Source organism: Schistocerca serialis, chromosome 1, assembly GCF_023864345.2.
Source record: "Schistocerca serialis cubense isolate TAMUIC-IGC-003099 chromosome 1, iqSchSeri2.2, whole genome shotgun sequence".
NCBI lineage: Eukaryota > Metazoa > Arthropoda > Insecta > Orthoptera > Acrididae > Schistocerca > Schistocerca serialis.
The window spans coordinates 693,981,961-694,009,819 of record NC_064638.1 but is presented as its reverse complement, the minus strand read 5'-3'; the positions used below and the strand labels follow the sequence as shown (position 1 = coordinate 694,009,819).

At 42.5% G+C, this 27,859-nt stretch overlaps 1 protein-coding gene across 1 annotated transcript in view; it reads left to right on the top strand.

The window, feature by feature from the left end:
- The window catches only part of LOC126425882 (atrial natriuretic peptide-converting enzyme-like), a 338,406-nt gene that overhangs the window by 255,110 nt on the left and 55,437 nt on the right, over positions 1–27,859 (top strand). The window contains 3 exon segments of the mRNA XM_050088318.1: positions 7,265–7,387; positions 18,415–18,510; positions 22,995–23,145. Coding sequence (XP_049944275.1) covers positions 7,265–7,387; positions 18,415–18,510; positions 22,995–23,145 — 370 coding nt within the window.

The window sequence follows — 27,859 nt, the reverse complement described above, 5'->3', positions numbered from 1 at the left end:
GAACAGTAGAGGTGGCAGACTGCATCCTTGTCTTGAGCTCTTTTTAATCCGTTCGGTTCTTTCTTTTCCATTCTTGATGTTATCTCTCCGTTCTAGTTCGTACCGTACACCAACCGTCTTTCCCTAATCGTTAGATTGTCGCTTTCCCAAATATTTTATCTATTCCTTCTGCCTGATTTTACAAATCCCGAGAGAACGTTATATATTCCTTCTGCCCTGTTTGACTGCGAATGTTCCAAAGCTCTGTCAAACTTTGACTCTGGTACTACATCTCACATGTCCTCCAAATGAACCCTCAGACTGTTTCTTCTTACGTATCTTTTATCGCTCTGCTTCTTATTTTATAACTGCGCCTTAACATACGCAGAGGTGTATGGACGTTGTAGATTATGGCCTCCACACTATGATCTCCAGCACTGGACCTGTACGTGGGTTCAGATACACTTATCAATACACTGCAGTATGCAGTATGCACAGCGATGAGAACTGTGAGGAATCGTAGAGAGTGACATCCCTAGTAGTATTTCAGTATCTTGTAAGCCTTAACTGACGCTCTTTTCGCTGACTTTTTTGGGAGATCGTTTTTTCTTGACAATGTGAAAGCGGAATTCTCCTTTTCTCTTATATTGTACGTAGTCATTTTGTTTTACATTCGTTTGTAAGCAGTTTTTGCAAAATGTTAAACCAACTGTGGAGGTCTTTTACAGTTGACTCTCAGCTCTGTAACTCGTTCATCTAAAACTTTATTTTACGCATTTAGTATGTTATGCAATTTTATATTCTGTTTTTAAGCTCAGCTTGTATGTATATGTATTCTTAGTTTGCGCTCTGGCACTCAGTCATCACTTCCGTCTGAAACAATTATGGCGTCTTACAGTCGATATGTTGCTCTTGATGGATGACAAGCGCGTTGTTTACATGTTTACTTCTTTTGCTGAGTAGCCAAGCCTGACCAATCCAGTGTAGTGCTGCACGTTGCCCTGCACCCAATACATATTGCTGGCTGTGCCTACACCAGGCAAAGCCACCAAAGTGAAACATTGTACTAATTGCATTCCAACATACACCTTTCAGAATCTTATTGGCTGATTAAGTATTTTAAATATGGCACCAGTACATTTCTGTCACTTTGTATTTTTGTATCATTTTCACTTTGACAATGACTGCATTGTGTACATGTTTTAGTAGCTTTTAGCCCAATTTTTTGGTCTTGTTGAAGTGCTGGTCACCTGAGGATGTTCGTATGGAGTGAAACATGTCGTAGCTTAATAAAGGCGCGTATAACACCACCACCTCTGTTATGGATCAAGATTATTTACTAAAGAATACAAACCCCCTTTCTTCTTCTTCCTCTCGTCACTCGTAACTGTTTTAGCCCTACAACGGTAAAATAAATTACGGATTACGGTTCTTTTATCTGGGAGCAGACTGCATTTCTTTTGATGCATTGTTATTTAGGATGGCTGAAAGATTATGTAAGAGAAAATGAGAAAAATTTTTTGGCTTTGTGGAATTTCGTATTTGGAAAGTCTTTGTAATGCCTCCCATAGCGAGGTGGGGACCAGACTATTACTTGCCTCGAACAACGTGGGATACTGGCTGAAAACCACAACCAGGCATGTATGTTATAGCACATCAAAGGATGAATTCAGACTTCACCTGAGTGCGACTCACGTCGTCGTCTCGAAAACTAATGTGAGTTGCCTTAGCCATACCAACAGAACTCGAAACCCTTTCAAGAGTGCTATAGCAGCGAGCGACTAGCAAGCGGTGCACGGCAGAGAATGGAGACACGAAGTCGCCAGGCATGGAGCCACTGGAGGTAGCCCTAACAACGAACAGACAGGACAGACCAACAAGTAGGGAACAACAGACAATACGACCGACCAGGACACAACACTAGGCAAGCAGGCAAGAACTGAGGTGGTAAAAACGGCAAGACAACAACACAGAAACACTCTAAACAACATTATGAGCACTGAAGCACTGTTGTGATCACTCGTCAACTAAATATTTCAACTACACTCCGTAGCCTCAGGTTGTGCTCACCACTAGATACCTTCAGTCCCACCCATTGCTTCAATTAGAAGCCAACATTGTGGCCGCCTCGTAGACAATATGTGGGACGTCGAATGCCATAAACATCATTGACGTTTGCGAACTTGCACTCAAAGAGTTCCTTGTAAGTTCAATGGTTCAAATGGCTCTGAGCACTATGGGACTTAACAGCTGTGGTCATCAGTCCCCTAGAACTTAGAACTACTTAAACCTAACTAACCTAAGGACATCACACACATCCATGCCTGAGGCAGGATTCGAACCTGCGACCGTAGCAGTCGCGCAGTTCCGGACTGCGCGCCTAGAACCGCGAGACCACCGCGGCCGGCCCTTGGAAGTCAGTATCCATTTCTTACTACGAGAACGCTATCAGTAACTCAAACTGTATCGTGTATTTTCTCCCGGCTTGTAATACAAGCTGTAATACTTTGTTTAAAATTTTTGCTATTATTATTAGCTGAACGGAGAGTGGTATTTACACAATCATCGTCCCGTCATTCGTGTCTATATAGCGAACTGAGTTCTCGGAGATGGGGGCCGCCGTTGACTGTGTTACACTTTGAACGATAATTCTAAAGAATCTCTTCTGTCACTTTTGCAGCGCAGGTACCAAAACTTATGCAGTGCCTTCCTCGAGTTCTGTGGCTTCGTTTGGAATTGGAAGTGGAAATTGACCGGTTTTTGCCTTAAACGCCTCCAAAGAACCACAAGAAACCTATACCGTGGTAGCCGGAAGAGGATTTGAACCTCTTTCCTTCTGAATGCAGACCAGCATCTTAATCACTGCGTCACCTCGCTCCGTATGGAGTTTGCAAGAAAGAGCGAATGACGGGTTTAGGACGACACTCTCTTATTCAACGTCCTTAGATGACTCAACTGCAAGAATAATTCCCGTAGAAGACACCTATAGTAATACAGTCCTATTTCAGTATACGATTTTAGTCCGCCACCGAGTAAAACAGAAGTGATTTCTGGCGTTCCCCAAGGTAGTGCTATATGCCCTCTGCTGTTCCCTATCTATATAAACGATTTAGGAGACAATCTGAGCAGCCGTCTTAGGTTGCTTGCAAATGATGCTGTCATTTGTCGTCTAGTAAAGTCATCAGAAAACTAAAAGAAATTGCAAAACGATTTAGAAAATATATTTCAATGGTGCTAAAATGGGCAGTTGACCCTAAATAATGAAAAGTGTGAGGTCATCGACAAGAGAGCTAAAATAATTCCGTTAAACTTTCGCCACACGGTAAATCAGTCAAATCTAAAGGCCGTAAAATCAACTAAATACCTATGAATTACAATTACGGATAGCTTAAATCGGAAAGACCCCATAGAAAATATTGTGGGGAAGGCAAACCGAAGACTGCGTTTTACTCGCAGAACACTTAGAACATGTAACAGATCTACTAAAGAGACTGCCTACACTACCTTTTTCCGTCCACTTATGGAGTACTGCTGCGCAGTCTGGGATCCTTACCAGATAGGATCAACGGAGTACATCGAGAAAGTTCAGAGAAAAGCAGCATATTTTTGTATCATCGTGAAATAGTGGAGAGAGTGTCATGGCCATGATACGTGATTTGGGGTGGACATCAAAACAAAGGAATTTTTCGTTGCGGCGGAATCATCTCAGGAAATATCAGTCACCAGCTTTCTCCTCCGAATGCGAAAATGTTTTGTTGACGCCGACCCACATAGGGAGAAACAATCATTATAATAAAGTAACGAAAATCAGAGCTCGCAAGGAAAGATATAGGTTTTCGTTTCTTCCACGCGCTATTCGAGATTGGAATAATAGAGAATTATTGTGAAGGTGGTTCGATGCCAGGCAGAGTATCCATGAAGATGTAAATGTAGATGTAGGGTGCTTCCGTATTAAAATATTTGATTAAGGGAACATTCGCAACAGAGGAACGTATTTACATAATAAAAATCCGCTTCAGTTGCCAGTAATTTTCTTAATTTATTCCACGGCCGGTTTCGAAACTTAAAGCATCGTCTTCAGGTGCCATCAACTGCGAACAAGATAAGGGGCTACTAACTTACAAGCACTATGGGGTTGACATACTAAAGTGAAAGCTACAGTCCTGGGAGGTGGTGTAAAGTAGGGGAGACTGAGGGGGGAAGAGAAGGTATTACTTGTCATGTGTTGGTCAAGTATTTGATAAGGAGGACGAGTCTTGCTGTCATTTTGGATTGTGACATTATTCTTGCATGTAAGCAACCGGCATGGCCCCTCCCAGATGCTAGTTGAGTGAGAAATGCAACAGGTAGTACACTGACATACTAATTTTCTTCACTTCTGTTACCACTTTTTACTTTCATTTAAAATGTAAAATTGGTTATCATTATTTAAGAAAATTTACGATAAAGAGATCGCTTTGCGTAAACTCTGTCCCATTGTAAGAGAAGACCTTCAGGCTCTCAGCACACTGAGCAATTTTTAAGTAAATAAGTAGTAAAATAAAAACGTTAATAATTTCAATACGAAGAAGTCAAATCTGTATAAAAACTTTTACGAAAGCCGCCACTCAGATGCTAGGTTTCCGCAGTCCAGTATCCATCATTAGCGAGGTTTACGCGCTCTGCCTGACAGGCAGTAGATACGTGCCCCTTTAATCACAGATACCACAGGCGTCGCAACAAAGACGGGACGTCGGCCGCAAGTATAACTCTCTTTCGCGTGGCGTGGCGCGAGTTAGGCAAAGTTATTCGGAGTTTACTCCATTACAGCGGACCAAGTCGCGCGTCGGCGCTGGTGGGGCGGTCGGAGCAGAGATACAGGCAAAACTACGCGATAATCGATCTTCTCGGCCGTCTGCGATTTTTAATTAAATTTCCTGAATACACACGATTGACAAGTTTTAATTTTCCGTTGAAGAGCTTCTTCGCATTACATTTCACTACTGTTTCTGCCGATAATCCCGACAAGCCTCTTCTATAAGGGGGGTATCGATTCGTCTCGCTGTTTTTTATTTTTTTCCAGTCCCGTTCAGTGCCTTTGTTAAAGCATTTCATTCTTCCCTTTGATGGTCACCATAGACATACCTATCGACGGATACCAAATTGAGGGCAAGCACTTTTCTTAGCAATCATATCAGTCTGACACTTAAAATGAATATAATGTTTCTAATATCTTAGCATCAATGACGTTTTTACTTTCCCAACACCTTGTCATTTTAATTTACGTTTCGTTTCTTGAGCTGTAGTATCAAATCATTCAACAATTAAAAGAATACTGTGCCATGAAGCGGTACCTCACAGGACATATTTCATTGACAAAATGTCAAAATTGTGCAAGGCATTTCAAGTAGTATATAAAAATTATCTAACGTTCGTACGAGTAATACACACGAAATTAACAATCAGTTTTTGTGCCAAGACCTCAAAAAAAATAGTATTTATCAATAAACGACATGACAGCACCTGCTTTGATAGCCGCGCGTGGTAGTAAGTCCCTTCTGGGATTCGGACAGGTGTGCCAGCCCCGGATAGAACCCTCCCAAAGGGTTAACGGCGAGGGCGGGTGTGCCGGACAACCTGGATTGGGTTTTAGGCGGTTTTCCACATCTGTCTAGGTGAATACTGGGTTGGTACCTACGTCCCGCTTCAGCAATACGATTGTCAAACATTTAGAAAAAGCTCGCACACTCCTATGTGGATAGCACTAGACCCAGATATCTAGCGGTACACAAATTCCATCCCGGCGGTAAAGGGATGGCGACAGAAAGGGCATCCTGCCATCCTACAGCATTAACAATACTAAATACGTTAACAGGTATGTCGACCCCGTGTAAGTTCAGGATAAAGGCAAAGTAAAGGAAGATTGAGCGATATGGCAAGCTGTCCACGGGGTAGTCCTAACGCGAAATGATGCTACTGCTCACACTTAAGACAGTGATATCAAATTCCAGAAAAGCATGGTCAAATTCTCATCCAGTCTTCGAGAGTGATTTTCGTATTTGGTTCCTTCATTCCCTTCAGACAAATGCGCATAACATCTGTTTAGTAGTGCTACGAGCGAATTCGTCCCCCAACTAAGCCTCCACACCATCTTTAACGATGTCGATAAATACGAAACATGAAAATCCAATCGTCTCCTCGTTCATAATAAAGTTCAGCGCAGAAACAGACATTGTGATTGATTAGGCTCATGATGTATTCGGTCTCCACAATTCTTTTTATACACGTCACTGATTTCTGTGTAAAAACCTTTCTGGCCGCTCCAAATGTTGCCGATGGGCAATCATCCACCAGACTGCTGCAAAGTGCACGAGCATTATTAACTTTAAAGGCGTAGCGTCGGCGGAGAGCGCCTCTGATAAGCCACAGATGTTTCTGATGTACCCAGGACTTGTACTCGTCTGTTGTAGCGGAGATGGTGCAATAGTTAGCGCACTGGACTCGCACTCTGGAGGATGATGATTTATATCCCCATCCGGCCGTCCAGCCGTAGGTTTCCCATGATTTCGTCACATCACTTGCAGGAAACCGTATGACTGCTTCTTTGAAAGGGCACAGCTGATTCTCTTACCCATCCTTCCCTAATCCGAGCTTGTGCCTCATCTCTAATGACCTCGTTGTTGACGAGCGTTAAATCTCAGTCTTCCTTCCTAGCCTCCTTCCTTCGAAGACCTGCAGCTCCTTTCGTTCTGTGGATTTTTTTTTTTTTTTTTTTTTTTTTGCACACATCACAGGCTACCACTACCAAATTAATGCAGTTCTACTATGTTCGATAATGAAGAAGCAGTCTGGTTCTTCATGCAACAAAAAGGGAACTTAAATCGTTTGTAAACTGGGTCAGCTCAATCGATATTTCATGGTCCATTTTCTAAGGAAATGATTCCGCCCATAGCGTCTCTGTTGTGATACTGAAGTAACTATACGCACATTGTTGACTACATGGTGCAGAGTTCAGATATCCTGAATGCATTGTTACTGCAGCTTCCCGACAAAGTGTATGCTCTGAGGTAAGTACATGTTTGAGGGACATTTTCTTTGTGCGCATGGGAAAAATTATTCTGGTAATTACGGCCCCACATCCTCTGGCGTCTTTTTCTTCTCTTACGATGATTATAAATGGGTATATGACGGTAGTTATCTCTTGGTTAAAGTAGATATCAAAAAGTGCGATATGAAACTAAAACACAGACTTGTTACCTCTAAGTCACAGTGAGAAAGACAGCAGAGAGTATCTTTCTGTTTGCAGTGTGCACAGCGGGATTCCAGTGCGACGTGAAACGTTGCATCCCCAAGGACTGGCGCTGTGACGGCCACGTCGACTGCCAGGACCGCACCGACGAACTGCACTGCGAGACGTGCTCCAAGCAAGGTGAGTGCCCATGTGCACAATGCCATGCCAACAACAAACCCTGCTCCAAGCAGGGTGAGCAAACAGGTAATCAAGTTGCCATCACAGAAAATGTTCTACACTGTGTAACAAGAGAAAGTTGCAGGAATCATAGAGTTTTTGTTGAAGTGACAGGCTGATAGTAAGCATACCGGACTAAAAATGTTACCTCAGGAGACATCACTGTAACACCGTGTAACACCAACTCCAGCTTTGAAATTCACCTGAGTTTGGCAAGCTATTGTTGTTGGGTTGGTGCACAATATAGTAGCGTTTTTTTATGCGTTTAATAAATACAGCAGACACATGTAACAGAGACATTAGTCATCAATAACATATTATCCTTCATTATTTGTAACAGGGTGCCAATAATAGACTAACATTTCGATTCCGTGACTCTAGAAATCACACTGTTTTGAGGCGAAGAAATGTTTGAGTCATGTTCGAAGCGCATTTTCATCCGCAAAAGGGAGATCCTTGAAGGTTGTTTGATAGAGAGCAGAAACGGTGAAAATCTGTGGGCGCAAGGTCAAGGGAATAAGGTGTGTGAAAAATGCCTTCCCAACACAGCTCCACTATCTTTTTTTTTTTTTTTTTTTTTTTTTTCAGTCTAGCAAACTGCGGACTGGCGTTATCGTGGAGTACCATCACATCACGCAGTCTTCCTGGTCGTTGTTCTTGGACTGAGTCTGCAAGACGTCTCAGTTGTTGACAACAAAAGTCAGCAGTGATTATTACACCTCGGGGCAGCAATTCGCATTACACCACACCGTCGCTGTTGCACCAGATGCACAACATTATCTTTTGTGCATGCGCGCAGGTATTTCTAGGGGAGTTGCTCCTTTGTTTGGGCTCAACCATTCCTTTCGTTTCCCTATATAACATACAGACACCATTTCTCGTCACCCGTAATGATACAGGATAGGGATGGTCGGCGTTGTTCACGAACCGATTGATGACGGGCAAACAGAGATGCGCATATGGCAACCCGATGATTTTTGTGATTTTGGCTTAGAGCATGCGGTACACGAACACTAGATTTTTACCTTCCCATTTTCATACAAATGTCACGCGATGGTGGAATGATCACAGTGTATCACCTTTCTCAGTTCTTGAGTAAAGTAACGTGGATCATTGTGGATTAATGCCTATGAACTATCTCCATCAAACCCTGAAGGTCTTCTTTAACGCTGAGAGTCACTAATATCAAACGATCCTCCTTAAAATGAAAGTAACCATTTTCTTGCCATGATCTGTCCAGTAGTACTATCCACAAACATGACGAAAATGTTTCTGGCTGCCTCCGCTGCTTTCATCCCCTATTGAGCCGAAACGGAACAATGTGCCGGAAATGTTCAGATTTCGCCACTTGGCATTCCATTATCTAGCGTCCAAACCTTAACTCACTGTCTCCAAATGACAAAATGACAATACATAAACTCAGACAGTAACAGTGAATTACAAATAAAAATGACAATCGATAAATAAACTCACACCAAAATACGAAACCAAAACGCTACAAACTTATGCACCAAGCTAATACTCATGTCTGCCATATACAGCTGGAACTAATAGATCACAAGGATGTTGACTGCTACGTTTCAAAAGACGTTCCAAATAGTCCCACATATTTTATGTGGGATTAAGATCGAGTGATTTAGCGAGACAGTTGAGGTGCGACAAGGTGCCTGACTACAACCCTGCGAACACTGTTGTTGTCATCTTCGAAGACAGGAATATTCACAGCAGACTCATCATGGGGATGTAGTAGAAAGAGAAAAGCTTCTTCACCGAGAATAATGAAATAAACATTCTGATTCATGTTCACAGAAACCTGAATGAATGGGCCAAATACTTTCATGAAACACAACCCCAAAATATAATAGATCCACCTCGCTCGAACAACACTCTCCACACACTGCAAGTTAAACCCTTATTGGGCCGTCGAATGCACTCGACACCTCGCACGATTTGAAAAGATGCTCAGTCGCGACTCATCAGACAACATTACATGTTATAGTTTCTGTGATGTATGGTACTCGAAGACAAGCAGCTTTGTGCGTCGCTGTGACCAGTGGCCGTCTGGAAGGCGCGTGAATCCAAATTTCTATTCCTTGCAGTTCCCTTCGCAATATTCGTTCGCAAATTGGTTGAGATGGATATGCGTTCATTGACAGCAACAATTCCTGTCAGGTTTGAAAAAAATTGTCATCGACAAGGCTCGACCCTTGTCTCTTGTCCCTGAGGGTTAGGATCATCTTTCGATCATTGTCCTTATGCCGTATTACGTGGGCCACTCCAAAAGAAATGCACACTATCTTTTTTTTAAAATCCATCTTTTATTCTACATGTTTGAAAGTTTTGCAGTGTGTAGATACATCCTTTAGGAACAATATTTTCATTTATCTACATAATTTCCATCCCTCTCAACTGCCTTACGCCATCTTGCAACCAGCGCCTGTATACCCGCACGGTAAAATTCTGAACCAACCTGTTGGAGCCACTGTTTGGCAGCGTGCACAAGGGAGTCATCATCTTCAAACCTTGTTCCACGAAGAGAGTCTTTAAGTTTCCCAAAGAGATGATAGTCACATGGAGCCAGATGAGGACTGTAAGGCGGGTGTTTCAGTGTTGTCCATCCGAGTTTTGTGATCACTTCCATGGTTTTTTGACTGACGTGTGGCCGTGTATTGTCGTGCAACAGCAAAACATCCTGCTTTTGCTGATTTAGTCGAACACGACTGAGTCAAGCTTGAAGTTTCTTCAGTCACATATGCGTCTGTCAGCAGTCACCAATTCGTTAACTCTCTGCACATTGTCTGGAGTGTGTGCAATACGAGGTCTGCATCTGCGAGGACAATCCTCAATATTGCCGTGCGCGCTTTCATCAGGTAACCTGCTTGCCTACCGACTAACTGTACTGCGATCGACAGCAGCATCTCCATACACCTTTTTCAACCTCTTGTGGATGTTCCCCACTGTCTCGTTTTCACAGCACAGGAATTCTATGACAGCACGTTGCTTTTGACGAACGTCAAGCGTAGCAGCCATCTTGAAGACATGCTGTGACGGCGCCACTCACGGGAACAGGTTGAACTAAGTTTGAAAACAAGCTAGAAGGATGTATCTACACACTGTAAAACTTTCACATATGCAGAATGAAAACTGTAGTTTTACAAAAATAGTATGCATTTCTTTTGGAGTGACCCTCGTACATGGCTGCGACTGCTACACCATTCCTTGTAGACACGTTGGACATTGCACATTGATACACAACAAACTGATCAACTCCATTACGTTGTGGTCGTAGCCATGTACAATATGATAACTACTTGATGATGTAGTCTTATCACCTGAGTCATTCTGGTGCAACGTTTCGTCAAGTTTCCATCTCGTCATCTTAATATGAATGGAACATTTGCTTTGCTGTGATTCCTTCTTTTTTGTATCGCTACAAGTTCATCCAGCGAGTATAGGATATAAGGTTCTAGGGTATTGTTCAGGAAGCTTAGGTTTATGGTTGGCAACATCTCCAGTGGCCTCTCCGACCAATACACTAAGGCCTGTGTCCACTGAGTTTAATCATACCGGTGATCGTAGCTGGAAGACGGAACGTCGTGCCTGCTTCGTCACAAGTCGTACCGTTTATTAATATTCCTCTGTCCCACAATTACATTCTGGTCATGCCCTTCCGTTTCCAATTTTCGTAACAATTTATGATTACTATTTCATATCTTTTGGAACAATATGTTCCTGAGAAGTGACATTCAGTTACTTTTCCTTTTCACTAGAACAATTTGGACCTCGCATGCCTGTGGACCAGTCTGTACTGCTCTGCTTGGGCTGATCGTGCAGTTTTTCACTTCACCGGGTAGGGGAGTACCGCAAAACAGTGATATTCATGCCTTTTACTAAGAATTGAAATAACTCGCGTAACCTTGCTCATCAATACTCATTTCAGCTTTTGGTATGGTAGAGCACTGCTAAGCTTCGCTGGTTTTTTTCCACTTTGTACTGAAACTATGTTGCGAACTCTTTCTGTGCTCTGAGAAATCCCTCTACGAATTGCTGTGGTGGCAACAACGCAGAACTTAGTTACCCATGAACGGCATGATATACTGCTTCTTGTACCGTAGTCACTCCCACCGTCGCGTCGTTCAGACTATCCGTCAATGCTCACAATTATCTAGTCACATTATAAGTCGTTGCTTATGGCTCGCACAGTGTTTCGCGCATATTGCTGTAACTCGGTGGTTAATTCCCGTAAATGTGGGTGTTTTTCAGCACATGTGCACTAAGTTGGACAACTGAATGATACATCATTCTACTGTAGTTCTAGTACTATCCGCTACTGCTTGTCTCTGTCCTACCGTGTTGTCAAAGATCTGGATATCCTCACTGTCAGCCCTGCCAGATACTATTCTCAACAGTTTTCCACCTCTTCTTGTTACGTATCGGAGATCCATCAGTTACTTAAGCTGTCCCTCCATTTTTTTTGTATAAGAGTTATAACCTGTAGTATTCCATTTGCACTTTCGTCAAGACTCCTTCTTTCTGCACCTCCGTATGGACCTCCAAAACTGCATCCTACAATCTATGCACCTTATTCCTCACTTCCCATTCATTGAGGGTCAGTCTGTGTGTCCACTGGTGGTAGGTGAATAAAATGTTTGCTTTTCCTCTTGTCTGGAGAAAAATACCCCACACTCGAGGAACTGGGTCTGCAAAGCAGTTGCCACTTCCCTTCTGGCTAGTTGTAGGATCAGCAGAGTTATAACATTTATCCGAAACGCCCATGTTAGTGCACCACCTGAGAGAAAGGAACCTTTATCACCCTCCCTTTCTCTTTCGAAAGGCGAGACTACAAGGAATAAAAGACAGAACGCCAAAAAAGAGCTCTCGTTCTACCTCCTGACATAATTCATCAACAAAGAAAACAAATCCCTAAAACATACGATACATAGTACAAAAATAAGCTTGTACCACCCCTTAATAAATTAATGAAAGACAATCGGTGTACAACATCATAAATAATCTAAAAGTTCGGTCATAAGCCTAGTTATCAATGCGGTCTCAGTGCACTATATATCGTAAGTTCTCTTTGATCATATCGCTTGATCAGCTCTTTACCTTTCTAGATTTAGCGTTCCATGCTGCAGATGATGGCGGTACTTGTGGCAAAGCACTTGTGGCAAAGCTCCTTTAAATCGCTTAACACACCTCACGTGAAGTTTTTGTCGCCATCTGTATCTTTACATTGACAGGTGATGTCATTTCCAACACTTCGTGCGGTCCATGGTATCAGATTAAGAACTTTTTCGTTTTACTCTTAGATGTGTACGGATTTGTTATCAAAATCCATTGACCAAACCCGTATTGTGCCAACTTCCCCATACATTGCCCATCCATTCCTCACAGATGACATGTTTGCGTGCTTCGCTTTTTGCCATACGTCTCACAATCTTTTCACAAATTTCTTTATTGATTCACTGTCGGTTCCAAGCTTCGGTTTTACCACTTCGAATCACTGAGCCACCTTCCTGCCATATATTACCTCATACGGCGAAAAGCCAGTAGCTGTGTGCATTTTGGAGTTGCACATGGCAATTATGTACGAAGATACATACGAGTATACCTGTTGTTTTCATTACTGTTTACATAACAGCTTAAAATCTTAAAAATTTTGTCATGAACTTTTTCCATTCTCCCATTGACTTGAGGGAGGTAAGGGCTTGTTCTAAGTTTGCAAGTGAGAAGCAATTGGCTCACTGTTTCATCAGACTGGACATAAAATTAGTACGCTGATCTATGATTAAAGTATCGAAAATGTCTAATGTGACCAACCATTTATTTACCCCTGCTTGCGCTACTGTACTTGCCTGCTGCTCAAAAACTGCAATCACCATTATAAACCATAAGAAATGGTCTTTTATGGCCAATAACTTTTTGCTTGGCATCCTGCTTCCTAGTCTTCCACCAAAGTTTTTCTGCCACCCATCAGTCAGTTGCTCTATGACCACCGCAACCTGCCAATGTATGGTCATGTGCTCGTTTCAAAACTTCGTCCTAGAATACTGCAGGGACCAATACATTTTGTCATTCAGCACAGCAAACTACCAGGCATCCCAGCCTGTGGCTGTTGTGATCTGAACGTCTGTCGGTCAGCGTCTTTGACTCTTTGCCAGTCAGCAATGCTCTTGGCCATTGCTTGCAGAATTGCAAGTTTCCTGCTTAATCTATCGCCATTAGTATGATTTTTCCCTGGTTTGTGCACCACCTCGAAATCGAACTCGCTTAGCCTTGGCGTCTATCTTGTTAATCTACCTGAAGAGTCCTTCAATATTAAGAATCACTTTAACGAAGCGTGATCCATCACCACTTTAAACTTTAGGCAATACAAATAGCAATAGAAGTATGAAATGACGTAGATAACTGGTAACATTTCCTTCTCTGTAGTGAAACAATTTCATTCTGCTTTGTTCAGTTGTCTGGATGCATATGTTACTGGATGTTCTTTGCTATGATATACGAGCTGAGAAAGCATCCCATCGTCACGTTGCTCGCTTTACAGGAAAAAAATTAATTCCTTTTTGAAGCTGGTAAATGCCAATGCTGGATTTGATGTCAGAGCCCGTTTCAAGGTATCAATCACTGTTTGACAGTGAGTAGACCATTCGAATTCTGTTACTTTCTTCAAGAACCGGTTCAGAGCCTCGTCAATCTCAGCAAAATTTTTTCCAAATTTTCTATGATAGTAACAAAGGTTTAAAAATGGTGGCAGTTGTTTAGCTGTCTTTAGTAGCAAGTAGTTCCGAACTGCCGATACAGACAGTCAGCCAGTTTAAAGGCAAAGGTACCGAGTTCGACTCTCGGTCCGGCACACAGTTTTAATCTGCCAGGAAGTTTCATATCAGCGCACACTCCGCTGCAGAGTGAAAATCTCATTCTGGAATCAGCCAGTTGTTGACCAACAAATCCTTCCATCAGTGGTTGCGCACATCGGGGCTCCGTATTATTTCCTGAGTACTGGAGCATTGTTCCCTGTTGGTAAACACACTGCGCAACTGCAATCGCTGGTAAAGGACCTATAAACTATAAAACTATAAACTGCAATAACAAGGCTTCTACTGCTTTTCTATCGTTTTTGTGTAAGTGCTTTACTTTCGTATGTAATACAGATGCATCAATGGCTTGTCTGAGGAAAAGGCCCTCTCTATTTCATCTTCCTGTGAGACATTTACAGTAGCAGTCAATAAATCCTTTTACAATAATCAAGACCTACCAGATCCATAAAAATCTCCTTCCATTTCACCGACGCGAATTATGTTTCTGTTTACAAAACAATGTGACTTAATCAACTCATCATTGCTTTCCAGTAGCTCTATAACACACAATATTTTCTTTGAAAAGTCCATACCTACATTAACCCAGATCAACTTCCCTGTACTTTGTGGTATGCTACCAGGCGAATTCATCTTTAGTGCGTGTTTCCACAGTGTATTTGGTGCCATCTTCACGACAAGTGAACCTTCTGACATTGTCAGATTGCAGTTGTTGCCCCTGGAGGAAACAATGTCCCACCGAGCTCAATTTTGTACTCCAAGACCTTAATTTTTGCGTGATGTTTATCAAAGAAGTCGAGTCCTAGGATATTGCAGTAACCCTCAAAAACATGTGGCAACTCTTCCATATGTTTCCAAAAACTTACAGTTCCTATGCTAAACCTGAGGAGTGTTACCCCCATTGACGCCACGTCAGTGTCACCTACCCCACGTGGAGACGTCAGTCACTTTCCACCTAAGAGATCCTGATTCTGACTGCCGACCGACACGTGAACACCTGTGTCCGCCAAAAATTTATGTTCCCTACCGTTTACTGCGTCTAGCAAGCTGCATTCATCTCTGCATTTATTTTAGCAGTCCTTTCTTCTATAGGGAATGTCATGTGATGGATGAAGCATCCCCGTTGCCATTTAAAGGACGCTTCTATGGACGGTGCTAACCCACATTTTGCTCCAGCAGGCACGCAACTTCTTCCCTACATCTCCAAACTCATTCGGGTTAATGGCACTGCTTTCTGGTGTCACTCGTATGCCCACACCCATAACACTTTATCTTGAAAGAGAAAACGCCACAGCACTGTGCCTCCGAGCAATAATGTCGATTCCTTCCAGCTGTGTGGAAATCCTAATAGCAGCGGACAATTCATTTGGATTCTCCACCAAGCGTTTTTTTGACATGTCAGCAGAAATTCCCCTCACAAATACTTCCAAAGCCCTACTCTTCAAGTCATGCAGAGTGCATGTCGCCGGCCGGAGTGGCCGAGCGGTTCTAGGCGCTTAGTCTGGAGCCACGCGACCGCTACGGTCGCAGGTTCGAATCCTGCCTTGGGCATGGATGTGTGTGATGTCCTTAGGTTTAGTTAGGTTTAAGTAGTTCTACGTTCTAGGGGACTGATGACCTCAGATGTTGAGTCACATAGTGCTCAGAGCCAGCCAGAGTGCATATCAGTCTCTGTATTCTGCATCAGTTCACAAGTTTGTGCGTTAATTTATCTAATCCTGACCGAGAAGGACTCCACCGATTCACTGTGTTTTTGCCACAACCCACTGAATTTCTCCCTAAAACGCCCGTTTTGTTTACAATAGTATTGGTTTAGTCCGTTAGCTCACTTGTGCCTTACCCACTGTATTATGGTACATAAGGCACATCTGTCTGTCACTAACAATAACGTAGCCATATTTAAAGAAGTTTCATCAGACCAGTTTCCCAGTTTAGCTCTAGCCTTCACATCACTGACAAAAACAGGCACATCCTCGATGATTAGTTGCTCTGAAAAAGGAGCTGTGAGATTAGCTGCTGCTGGATCAATGGAGAGAACAGGTTTATTTAACAAGACTTTCGTCTCTCGCGAATCAGACTGTGGTTGCCCACAAACGGCTTGCAACGCTGCTACTGTCGTGTCTTCGGTTCGGCTATACTTCTCAACAACGTGCCTATCTGCCCCTGAAAGCCTTCCACCACATTGTGTGGTCGCCACACGTGTTTCTGGCATTTGTGTCACCTCCATCTACCGTTCCACAAGAAACAGTAAGGAAACCTGTACGCAAAATACACAAACAAAAGACGAACTACATTAATTCTTACATTGCATCATAACCGAACAGGATTTGGTGTAGAGCTGACGCTGCCCGAATAAACAGAAACTTAGTTCCAAACGAATTACAATATCGGCACCTCACTGGCCACAACTAAACTACTATACAATTTCAAGGAAAACTGAGGCAGTTCTGCAGGCTCCAATGGCTATAAACAAAAAAAAAAACACAAAATGGCCAACAAAACCCAGTCACTGACCTTACGACTTTGTGGCGAATTGCTAGCTGCAGCAGTTAAACTCGTGAAAGAGCCAGACAGCCGACATCACTTCCTGACGCTGTAGCCATGTGGGTGTGGCACCAGCCATACATGCCTCTAATGCTGACAGACACTTGCGGACACCAATTACACAGCCATGGCCTTGGCCTCCACAGTCGTCAGGTTAGTGTCATGCAGAATGCGGTAGTGAGGATCTGTCGAATGCTGAAAAGCATTAACAAAGTATTACTGTCAGTTTATACATTTATTAATAACAAGTACCGTTTTGCCTTTTCCACATGACTGGCAGCCAGGTGCTTGACAGCCGGTATGTGCTGGTGCAGATGCACCCCTCTGTTAGTATGGCAGTTGAGCAGCTTACGTAGCAGCCACTATGTTAGGGACAGAAGCCTATTCAGTGCCACCAAAAACATAAGCAGCACTGCTCAGTAGCCTGCAGTTCTTCTCACTGGATTCATAGGGCACTCTCATTGAGTCGAAGACTGTGCTCTGGAAAAGCTGGTATCAGATCTGCACAAGGCGGCCATAGTCAGGAAGAATTGTAACAAGGCCTCTCCGAAAGAGACTGGACTGCGACGTTGGGATCAGCCCACACATGGGGGCAGCAATTACTGCGCTTCCCTGGTGCAATGGTGGTTGATCAACTGCCCAAGGTCCATGAGTGAGGCCTGCAGACACCATCGGTGTTGAAAGGCGCCGAAGTTTCCTATCAGCGATGGTGAGGATGAGGCAGCGGTAGCTCCCAGCAACAGAGCTTTTCAGATCTAGTCAGCGATGGCACTGTAGACTGCAGTCATCTTGGAAGGCATCGAAGGGAGCATCACAGGTTTCACTTCAGTGCTAGTTGTTTCAAAACTTATATATAACTGAGAACAACTGAGAGCTAAGCTATGAGAGTCAGGGTACAAGTACTTGCTGGGCTATGACGATGACGTTGTTTTTTGTGCACTACTTTCCTGAGCTCATCAGCGCTCTACATCGTGTCACGATGTCACAGCTTCGCCTTTCAGATGCTCTTTTCTGCTATGCCCGCAACTGAATAGTTACTCTTGCATTGAATCGGAGCTTTCTCGTAACACTTTGCGCAGTTACATTTTCCCGCTGTTGTCATGACAGTTTGCTATGTTTGCTTACTTGAGTGCTCAGCTCTTCCAGGATGTTCCAGTCGCTTCCTTGTTTGCAGCTGCTCCATCAGTGCTTCTCGTTTGCTGATATTCTACCTGATTGTTGAGAATCTGGGGCACGACAACTTCATCATTAGGATAAGCTACCGTTTCAATAAAAAATTTTATTCGGTATGAGTTTCGATCAAACAGATGACCAATAGGTCCATAAAAATTCGGGCCATTGTTATATAATATTCCAATAAATTTTTGAATACTCAGACTGAATTAGCTAGTCTGCCTAACTACAACCCCAGCTAGGAGCGCAAAGGTAGTGCTCACACCTTTGCGAGTGATAGACTAGGTCTGTATATGTTGCTGTTACTCTGGTGTATGTTCATCTGAGTGTCGTTTAATGCGTATTTCAGCTTGTGGAAACGTTACACCTTTTTTACCCAGTTATTGTATGTTTAGAATGTTGTCTTTTCTGTAGGAACTCCTTCTGAGCGTGAATTGTTGACTGCTGCAGGCCTGATCCACTGTGGGGAGAAACGATGCATGTCGCAGAGCCATGTGTGTGATGGGATCGTCGACTGCCCCTGGGGACAGGACGAACGCAACTGCCGTAAGTCAAACTCACGTTCCATTATATCTTTCACTGTGTTCGATTTCACTCACTTACGAGTTTCGAACAGCTAGACACGTGCGGACAGTTTAAAGATGTCATTTGGTGTTTCTCTTTAGAAATAAAGTTACAAACCTTTTAGTAGCCATTATGCTACAAGTGTTCATTTCATACAAAGAAATCGCTATAAATTTTCGCGCAGAGAGCATGAAACAAAATTTAATTAGTGAAATAATAAATAGAAAGAAATGAAAATACTCCTTCACCAGTGCTGCGAACTGTATGACATCTGTTCACTCGTACTGAAGATACCGCTCCACAACATTACTGCTTGGAGATAAAGTAAGAAACTACCGTATCGCCTCCATTGATAAACAGAACTGATCAGATGGAAAAAATTTTCTTTTTACAACGGCACTGTTTGACACTGTTTCCTATCTATTCCTATTCCGTGTCTACGTCAACAACCCTTTATGTCTGTAATGTCCAACATTATAATTTGGACTGCGTAACACTCTCTTCATCGCCTTACTCGTTCTTAATTTTAAGTCCTCACTTTCACGTACTAAATCTTTGCACTGAGATTTCCCTGGCGACAGGCATAGAAGACAACCACAATAATGGCCGAGGAAACGAGTCGAGTCAGTGACAAGAAGACACAAATCTGCTTTGCTCCCTGTTTGTGTTACACTCCTACAAACGTCAAATTTCTTATCACATTTTACTGTTCCATCTGCTACCTGTAGTATCAGGCTGTAGTGCACAAATAAAGGTTCGCCAAGCTTATTTTCAAGTTGAACTGAAGACCGTGTCTTGCTCCTTTATAATAAATCGCTGCTTTACTGTCCTGGTCTGCACGAGCACGGATTTAAACACTGACATCCACTTCTGTGTACTTTTTTCACCTGCACTGAACTTCAGTTGTGTCAGTGAGTGCTTTGCGCGCTTTTGGTGTACATCTTTTCCACTCTCCCAAGAATGTCTGACTTCTCCCGAAATGAAAACTCACATGTATAACACGTCAACTAAGACAATGCTCACGATCATATGCTACAAAATATGAAACATCACGATTTGCGTTTCATTTGTTTACATCTTGTGCAGCTAATTTCCTTGATTTATTTTTCAAGTTATATATTGCAGATGACTGTACAGTTCAACAAAGCCTTACGTCCATCGATGAATGGAATTTTTAAACACATATAAACCACATTAATTGTAATGCCAGGGCCATAAATGGGCGTCTGCCAAACAAAACTAAAATAACTCTGAGTCTAACTGATGTGAATACAATCGTTGGGGACACTGTTGTTGATAATGAACCTCTCATTGAATGAAGCTCCTATCGCACAATAGCAATATCATGTGAACTGTATACACAGGGTGTAACAAAAATGTACGGTACAAATTGTAGTACACATTCCTCACACGTAGACGAAGAAATTGTTATATGAACATGGGTCTGCAAGCGCCTTGTTTCTTTGTTACAACTCATTTTCTCCAACTAATTAATGATGGGAAACACACACGAACAGAATGCACTAGCACACCCTATGCTACTCTTTCTCACAGGAGATGTTCAATACGCCCTCCGTGGGCGTTGATACATGCGTCAATCCGCTCGCCAGACAGTCACTGGTAAACATTCACGTTGCAGCTACAAACCTTGTGCATGAAAATTGCCGCCTCTCGTTGAGGTGTCCTCGTCCTTCTAGACCTTCCCCGGGTCGCAAGTATTAGGTTTAAATGCTCCATATTCCCTAAGACGATGATCTATGGCTTCAAACGTTTTACTGCCGGGCACCTCCATCCTGGCAATCTCTCCTGGTACAAACGTTGAGCGCCGCGCGGGATTAGCCGTGTGGTCTCAGGCGTTGCAGTCATGGACCGTGCGGCTGGTCCCGGCGGAGGTTCGAGTCCTCCCTCGGGCATGGGTGTGTCTGTTTGTCCTTAGCATAATTTTGGTTACGTAGTGTGTAAGCTTAGGGACTGATGACATTAGCAGCTAAGTCCCATAAGATTTCACACACATTTAAACATTTTTAAACAAACGTTGAGCGCAAGTGTCATTGCCGTCAGCTAACCCATGCATAAAATGGGCATCTGCCATCTCTGTACTTGTGTACACTGCCATTGCACGAGCCAAATTTGTGATTAACTCTACGTAGTAACCTGTGTGCTTGCAACAAACGAACTGATCGCTTGAGTAGTTGATATTAATTTAAACAAGCAACGGCATGCATCGCGTGGGAACAGGGACATATAAAACAAAACACTGGCCGTGCACAACGTAAAAAGACGCCACCGAGAGTGCATGTTCCGCGTGATTCTAACGTTCTGTTCTTGTGTGTTTCTCACAATTAATGATTTAGAGGAAGTGGGTTGTATCATCGAAACAAAGTGTTTCCAGCCCATGTTCGTACAACATAATTTCTTCGTCTACGTGTGAGAAATGTGTCCTGCAATTTGTATGGTACCTTTTTGTTACAGCCTGTATTTGCATATGATCCAGGCTGTTGACGTAAACTGCTTTCTGTTGCACATAATTGTTTGTTTCACATTTTCCATACCAAAACGAAGGGTAGAATCTCAGCCATAATATTCTTACACCTTTTTTCCTCTTAAAGCGATCATTTTTTAGACTGGGTTGTAGCTGTCCCGCACACTTATTAATATGCTGTCACACTTTCATTCCTGAACATCTGCTTCATATACGAGAACATTCTCTATAATCTGTTTTACAGATTTGTCTTTCAGCTTATATCCCACCTTAACTACTCATGTGTGTTTTAACAGATGACCTATAATAGAGTGCCTTCCTCTGCTAAAAGTTTTTCATAGACTTGTTTTTGCGCACTGATTCTGGAACCTCTCATTCTTCTGCTGCTGTTTCATGATTAGTTACTTTCAATTTCTTTTGCTTCAATTTTCCCGCTCTCCACTCTCTAGTTTTATGCAGCGATATATCCCAGGCGTACAATTTCAGAAACATATTTTTTCAATTCAGTGTTAAAATTTGTACTAGTAGAGCTTTTCGTTAAGAATAGTTTCCTCGCCTATTAGAGTTTATTCCTAATTGCGACGATACAATTCCCAGTCTACTTGTAAATATAATCAGTAGACAAATAAATATGCTTAAATATTGCATTATTTTACGATATTCTTGTTTTACGTCTTAGCTTCATTCATAAGCACGATCATGAGACAAAGAAATGAGCGAACAAAAATTTTAATATTCAGCCGTCTTTCTATGATATGTTAAAATGCAGCCCTGTAGCAATCACACTTCTTCTTAATTCTTTTGGATACCTTTCCTTCTTATATTTCACTTTAACGTTCCTGAACGGTGACCCGTAATTTCCACGGTGCACTAAGGTTGCACTCTGAGCCATTCTTCTTTCAGCGTCCTCCACAGATTTTGCTGTTGACGAAAGTAGGCGCTGCTGTTTCTTTAGTGCGGTGCTTCTCACAAAAACTGCTGAGCCAATACCAGTTTATCCCAATGAGCTTAAACCTACATCCCCTCCAAATCTTTTCCGAAAGTAATTTTGACACTACCCCCTTTATAGATAACAAACTTGGCGGATATCCTCCTTATCAGATCTTGCTCATTCCGCCCTATCCTTTTTCAGATCAGGTTTCCCTCCGCTTTCTCATCCTGTCTTGTTCTTCGCTGTCTACAATCATAGTCTGGTTTCCGACGTAAGTATACTTACCCCTATTCAAAATCCTGTTTCTCTTGCCAGCCATTCTACCACATTTTACATTCCATACACTGTGGCTACTTCGAACTTCATCTCACCATTTAACACTCACGATTCCAACTTATCCTCGCTTGGTGCTGGTCCAGCCAATTTTTGTGCAGTACAGTGAAGTACTAATGAAAACCAGAATCGTACTTAAAATCCAGCGGTTTCTATGACGATACACTGGGTAGATCTTGGTAACTAACCCATAAAAATTGCATTTTAGATCAGTTTCGGAATCAAAAGCACAAATCGCAGCATTCAGAGATCATCATTAACTGTGTGAAATTTTATTATATAATTTACGACTTAATGAAGTAACGAAATGAAATTGGAAAGAATTTAAATCATAATGGTGTTCAACACGATTTATGAACATCGCTATGAACAGCAAAAATCACTATTTGAGTTTTTTAAAAAAGGGGTTATTGTAGCTATAAGGAAACATATCTCTTACGCAATGCCGGATAACGAAAGGAATATAACGAATGATGAAATGAAATTAAATATAGCAGAAATCTTTTTCTGCGAAACTGAACTCGCTTCAAGTTACTAAAATTCCGTTAACCATTGGCCTGCTTACTGAAAATTTCAGAAAAATAAGTCCATACAAAATAACAATGTCTCATAGAGCGCACGCAGCACGATGTCAAAACAAATGTGTTTGTTATGTCGTCAGCCCCTTTGTGGTGTGTGTCCCTAGGCTGCACAGATGGAGTGTTTGTATGTGTGTTGCAGTGCGGCTAAGCGAGCGCATGGGGGACGAGGGCAGCGGCGTGCTGGAGGTGTTCCAGCCGGAGCAGCAGGCGTGGCGGCCCGCCTGCATCAGCCACTGGGGCTCCGGCGCCTCGGCGCGGGACCTCTGCGCCATGCTCGGATACACGTGAGTGTCGCTAAAGCAGTGGTCGACAGCACTACAGCAGCAGCCGTCGCCACAATAGAGGAAATCCGAGGAAAAACTGAACCATATTCTGTGTCGTCCATTTACACCGGCGCAAATTGCTAATTTAACCTACGAAACAGCACATGCTCTACATAGGGTGTATCGAAATAATTTTACAAGTTTCGGGGACAGGTTCATTAGACCAAAATAAGAAATATGTTCATATAAATATTTGTTCGAAAATTCTTCGATTTCGAGTTATTAATGAAATTTGCAGTTTAGGCCGTTGGAGCTCATCAACATAACTCATAACAAATGTTCTAAATCTAAATTAGAATTATATTAATACCTTCAGCCGCTAACGGGCGTTGATATGTATCAACGGGGGCAGGTGAAAATTTATGCCCCGACCGGGACTCGAACCCGGGGTCTCCTCCTTACTTGGCAGACGCTCTATCCATTTATTTATTTATTTATTTTGATCCTTGTGTTTGGTTGTTGCGGACGTCGCATGACATCTGTTCCAATTCGTTTTGTTGATCCTTCTACTCAGTTTTTTATTACAGAGGCCAACCAGCTCTCTGACCGAACACGCTGAGCTACCGTGCCGGCAATCCATCTGAGACACCGAGGGCACAGAGCACAGCGCGACTGCAGGGACTATCTCGCGCACGCCTCCCACGAGACCCACATTCTCACTTTGTATGCCCACACACTACATTCGTAGTGTCCCACCCCAACACATGCATTACTCGTGGAAGACATTCTTACCAAGTCCCATAAGAGTTCGGGGAATATGTGTGCATCTGCACAGAAGAAGGTCATGGCTGGTGTTGCCAGAACTGTATTCTTATATGGATGTGGTGTCTGTTCTTTCGGACATGTGCGAAAGAACAGACACCATATCTATATAAGTATAATGTTCTAAATGTCCTCTTCTTGTTTCTAAAGAAGCATTCATTCCTTGAATCACAGATTGTCGCCCCCTTTCAAATACTCCCTGAACATTTCGAATAGTTTCGCAAGCGTCCATGAACCATCGATAAAGAGTTCCCGCATCCGGGTGGTCTGCTGTGTAGACCAATTGGTTAAAGTGCCCGCAGAGATACCAGTCCAAAGGACTGAAGCTGGTGAAAAGTGCAAGTCACAGACCTGGTCCTCGTCTACTCATCCATCTGTCATGGTAGATAACACCCACTTCATCACGAACACTGAGACTGAAATGTGCTGGAGCTCCAGCATGCATAAGCCACATGTTTCTTCTTATTTGCAAGGGCACATCTTCTAGTAGATCTTGGAGGGTGTTCTGCGGGAAGTTTCTGTAGACAGCACCTGTAAGACGTGCTGGGAGAAAGTGTGCTCCTACCAGATAATCACCGACAATTCTATACCATACATTAATCATAAACTGATGCTGATGCCTAACCTGTAGTGTAGCATAAGGATTGCGCTCGGTTCACATGTGTTGGATGTAAAAATTTGTTATTCCATCTCTTCCAAATGTTGCCTCATCTGTAACCAAAACTGAAGAGACAAACAACAGACTGGCAATTTGAGCAACGAACCATACGCAAAGATTCTCTCCTGGGGGCAGGCGTGAAGCACTACACGTGCTGAAGATGATACGGAAACAGGAGTTGCTCGTGAAGTATCCTCCACGCTGAACTTGGAGAAGTACCACATGCCAGAGCTACTCGTCGCGCGTTGACAACTGGCTCTTCTTCGACATGCCTTAGAACGTGCTCTTCCTTGTCAGGCGTGCGAGTAACAAGTGACTTTCGTCGGTCGATATTCTGTGGTGCTACGGGAATCTCGGCAACGCGACGATACCTAACGCCAAAGGTTGGGTGAATCGCAGTCTTCGATCTGGAAACGCCGTCTGATACAGCCGTTCAGCCTCGTGTCCATTACCATTCACCTGGCTGTACATAAAAATTATGTCTGCCTGCTCACAAAATGAATATTCTGTTATGTCTGAACGGAACGGTTTCAGTTAAGCAACTACCTGTCGTACATGTACACAATGGACACGTCGCAGACAGACAAACGACGACTGTAAACAAGTCTCCCTGGCAACACAACGCCATCTAGGATGCAATGAGTCAAACGGGTGTGTAGATAAGTGAAGCTGTTGGGTGTCAATTGGAAAGCCGTTGAACATCAACAACTTTAAAACGAACGATTTTCGGACAGATATTTATTGAAATTTTTTTATTGTTTTGGTGTAAGGAACTTGTCTCCGGAGTTTGTGGAAGTATTTTTGAAACTCCCTGCATACAGGAAAACCAAAATGAGCGGCAATGTAATGTACCACTCGGTAACTCTGTCGTCTCTGTAGTTCAGAAGGCCTATACGATTAAGAATGGAAGTTGACCTAGCTCTCTTGAGCGTAATTATTCTATTTCAGTATTTTGAATAAAAAGAAATGTAGATGACTGTTAGACGCGTAAAGATCGCGGATTGAAATTCACACACAACGTAAACAACTAATATCTCTATTCTGTTCAACATACTAATGCATAAACAGCATTTACATGCACTTACCCTTTTTCTTCCTAAAACATTATACCAGACCTCCGTTATGAATTAACTTCTGTCTCAAAGTTTCCGATATATGTTCATTCGACTCATATTTTGTAGCGTACGAATTGAAATAGCAAAGATAGATTGAATAGTGAGTCAGAGATACTGTTCACCAGAGAATGGTCAATTTCAGGTATAGATATAGCGCTGAAATGTCTTAAAATTATATTACTTATTTTTCGTAAGTCTTTTTGTTCAAATGGTTCAAATGGCTCTGAGCACTATGGGACTCAACTTCTGAGGTCATTAGTCCCCTAGAACTTAGAACTAGTTAAACCTAACCAACCTAAGGACATCACAAACATCCATGCCCGAGGCAGGATTCGAACCTGCGACCGTAGCGGTCTTGCGGTTCCAGACTGCAGCGCCTTTAACCGCACGGCCACTTCGGCCGGCAAGTCTTTTTGTCTTTGAAGACTAAAGTTTAATATCTGACTGCGATTTTTTCTAATAAAACTAACACTTGATCTAAGTATATCGTATCTAAATACGAGAAACATTTTATCATTTTTTCTTTGTCCCCTTTATTCGAACTTTGATCTATAGAAAAACAATAATTTGTTTTTGGATTATTTCGACACTAGTTTTTACTTTCTCTTTTCTTAAGAACCGTAGGAGTTTATTGATACATCCACTCTGGATAACAAAGGACCGACGACTTCACTGGTTCCAGTCTGAAACAGTTTACACACTAGGAGAAGTCATGTATTTATACGCACTAGAGGTAGGTAGATTTAAAACAGTTTCAGAGTTCTAAATAGGTGTCATATTTAATTACTTTAAGCCAGAAAGCAATGAATTTTAAACACAACTTACGTAGCATGTCTGTTCGTTACGAGAGACTACCAAAGAAAAACAAAACAAGAGTGTGTGAATGTGCGATCTCACACAAAACAAGTGTAAACTCTTTATATTTTTGTCGTCTAAAATGATAGGCCATTTCAACATCGTTGGCCATCGATAAATTTCTGCTACGATGATGCAGAATACAGTTGTGATTGCATTTCATTGAACGACCAGACACTGTGTAAGGTTTCTCCTCTTCCTTTCACAGAGGCTACAGAAGAAAAAAAACATATGCACAGGAGACTGGCTCTTTACAAACATTAATGACATTACATTCTTCCCATAAAAAGGAATATTTCAGTGGGTGGGAGGATTCTTAGATCTATGGAAGGCAAGGAAAAACTGCTTCCAATTGGATCTTACAAAATAAGGCACCGTGATATTGAGACAAACCTCGTGGTTTCTGGCAGCTTTAATTTACCAACCTGAAACAGCGTTCATTACTACGACAACGTGTATCATCTCTCATACAAATTCTATTGCTCTGCTGGTTTCTTCTCAATGTCATAAATATTTTCCCCTTTGTTGTGTACCTTAGTCATTAATTATGCTCCTCATTCCTTGTGAGCAAATAGCAGTTTTCTTCGATAGGGGTAGAAGCAGAAGCAATGAATTAAAACTTGTGCCACAGCCATGACTTGAACCCATCCTAACCCCTCCTGTTTACTAGGCAAATGTGCTAACTACTGCCGGCCGAAGTGACCGTGCGGTTAAAGGCGCTGCAGTCTGGAACCGCAAGACCGCTACGGTCGCAGGTTCGAATTCTGCCTCGGGCATGGATGTTTGTGATGTCCTTAGGTTAGTTAGGTTTAACTGGTTCTAAGTTCTCGGGGACTAATGACCTCAGCAGTTGAGTCCCATAGTGCTCAGAGCCATTTGAACTATTTTTTTTTTTTGCTAACTACTACATCACAACTGCACAGACTACCGTAGCCCACTGCCCTCCCTAACACAACGTCAGTTCACAACTTCAGCCCATTTTACCCTACTATCCTAACTGAAGGTAAAGTTGAGACTAATATGTCTCCATGAAAATGTAATTTCATCAGATCAATAGAGATACAGGCAGTATTTCCCCATTATGTACAAATGTGAGGCGCTATTTCAGTGTCAGAGAGCCTTGGCAATACTGACGATTTAAGAAAGGGAAAATGGACTTAAGTTGTGAACTGAAGTTTGTGTTAGGGATGCATTAGGCTAGGGTAGTCCGTGCAGGTATGATAGCCACAGTTTTACAGTGATGCAGTATTTGGCACAGCCGTCTAGTAAATTGGAGACCTGTGGTACAAAT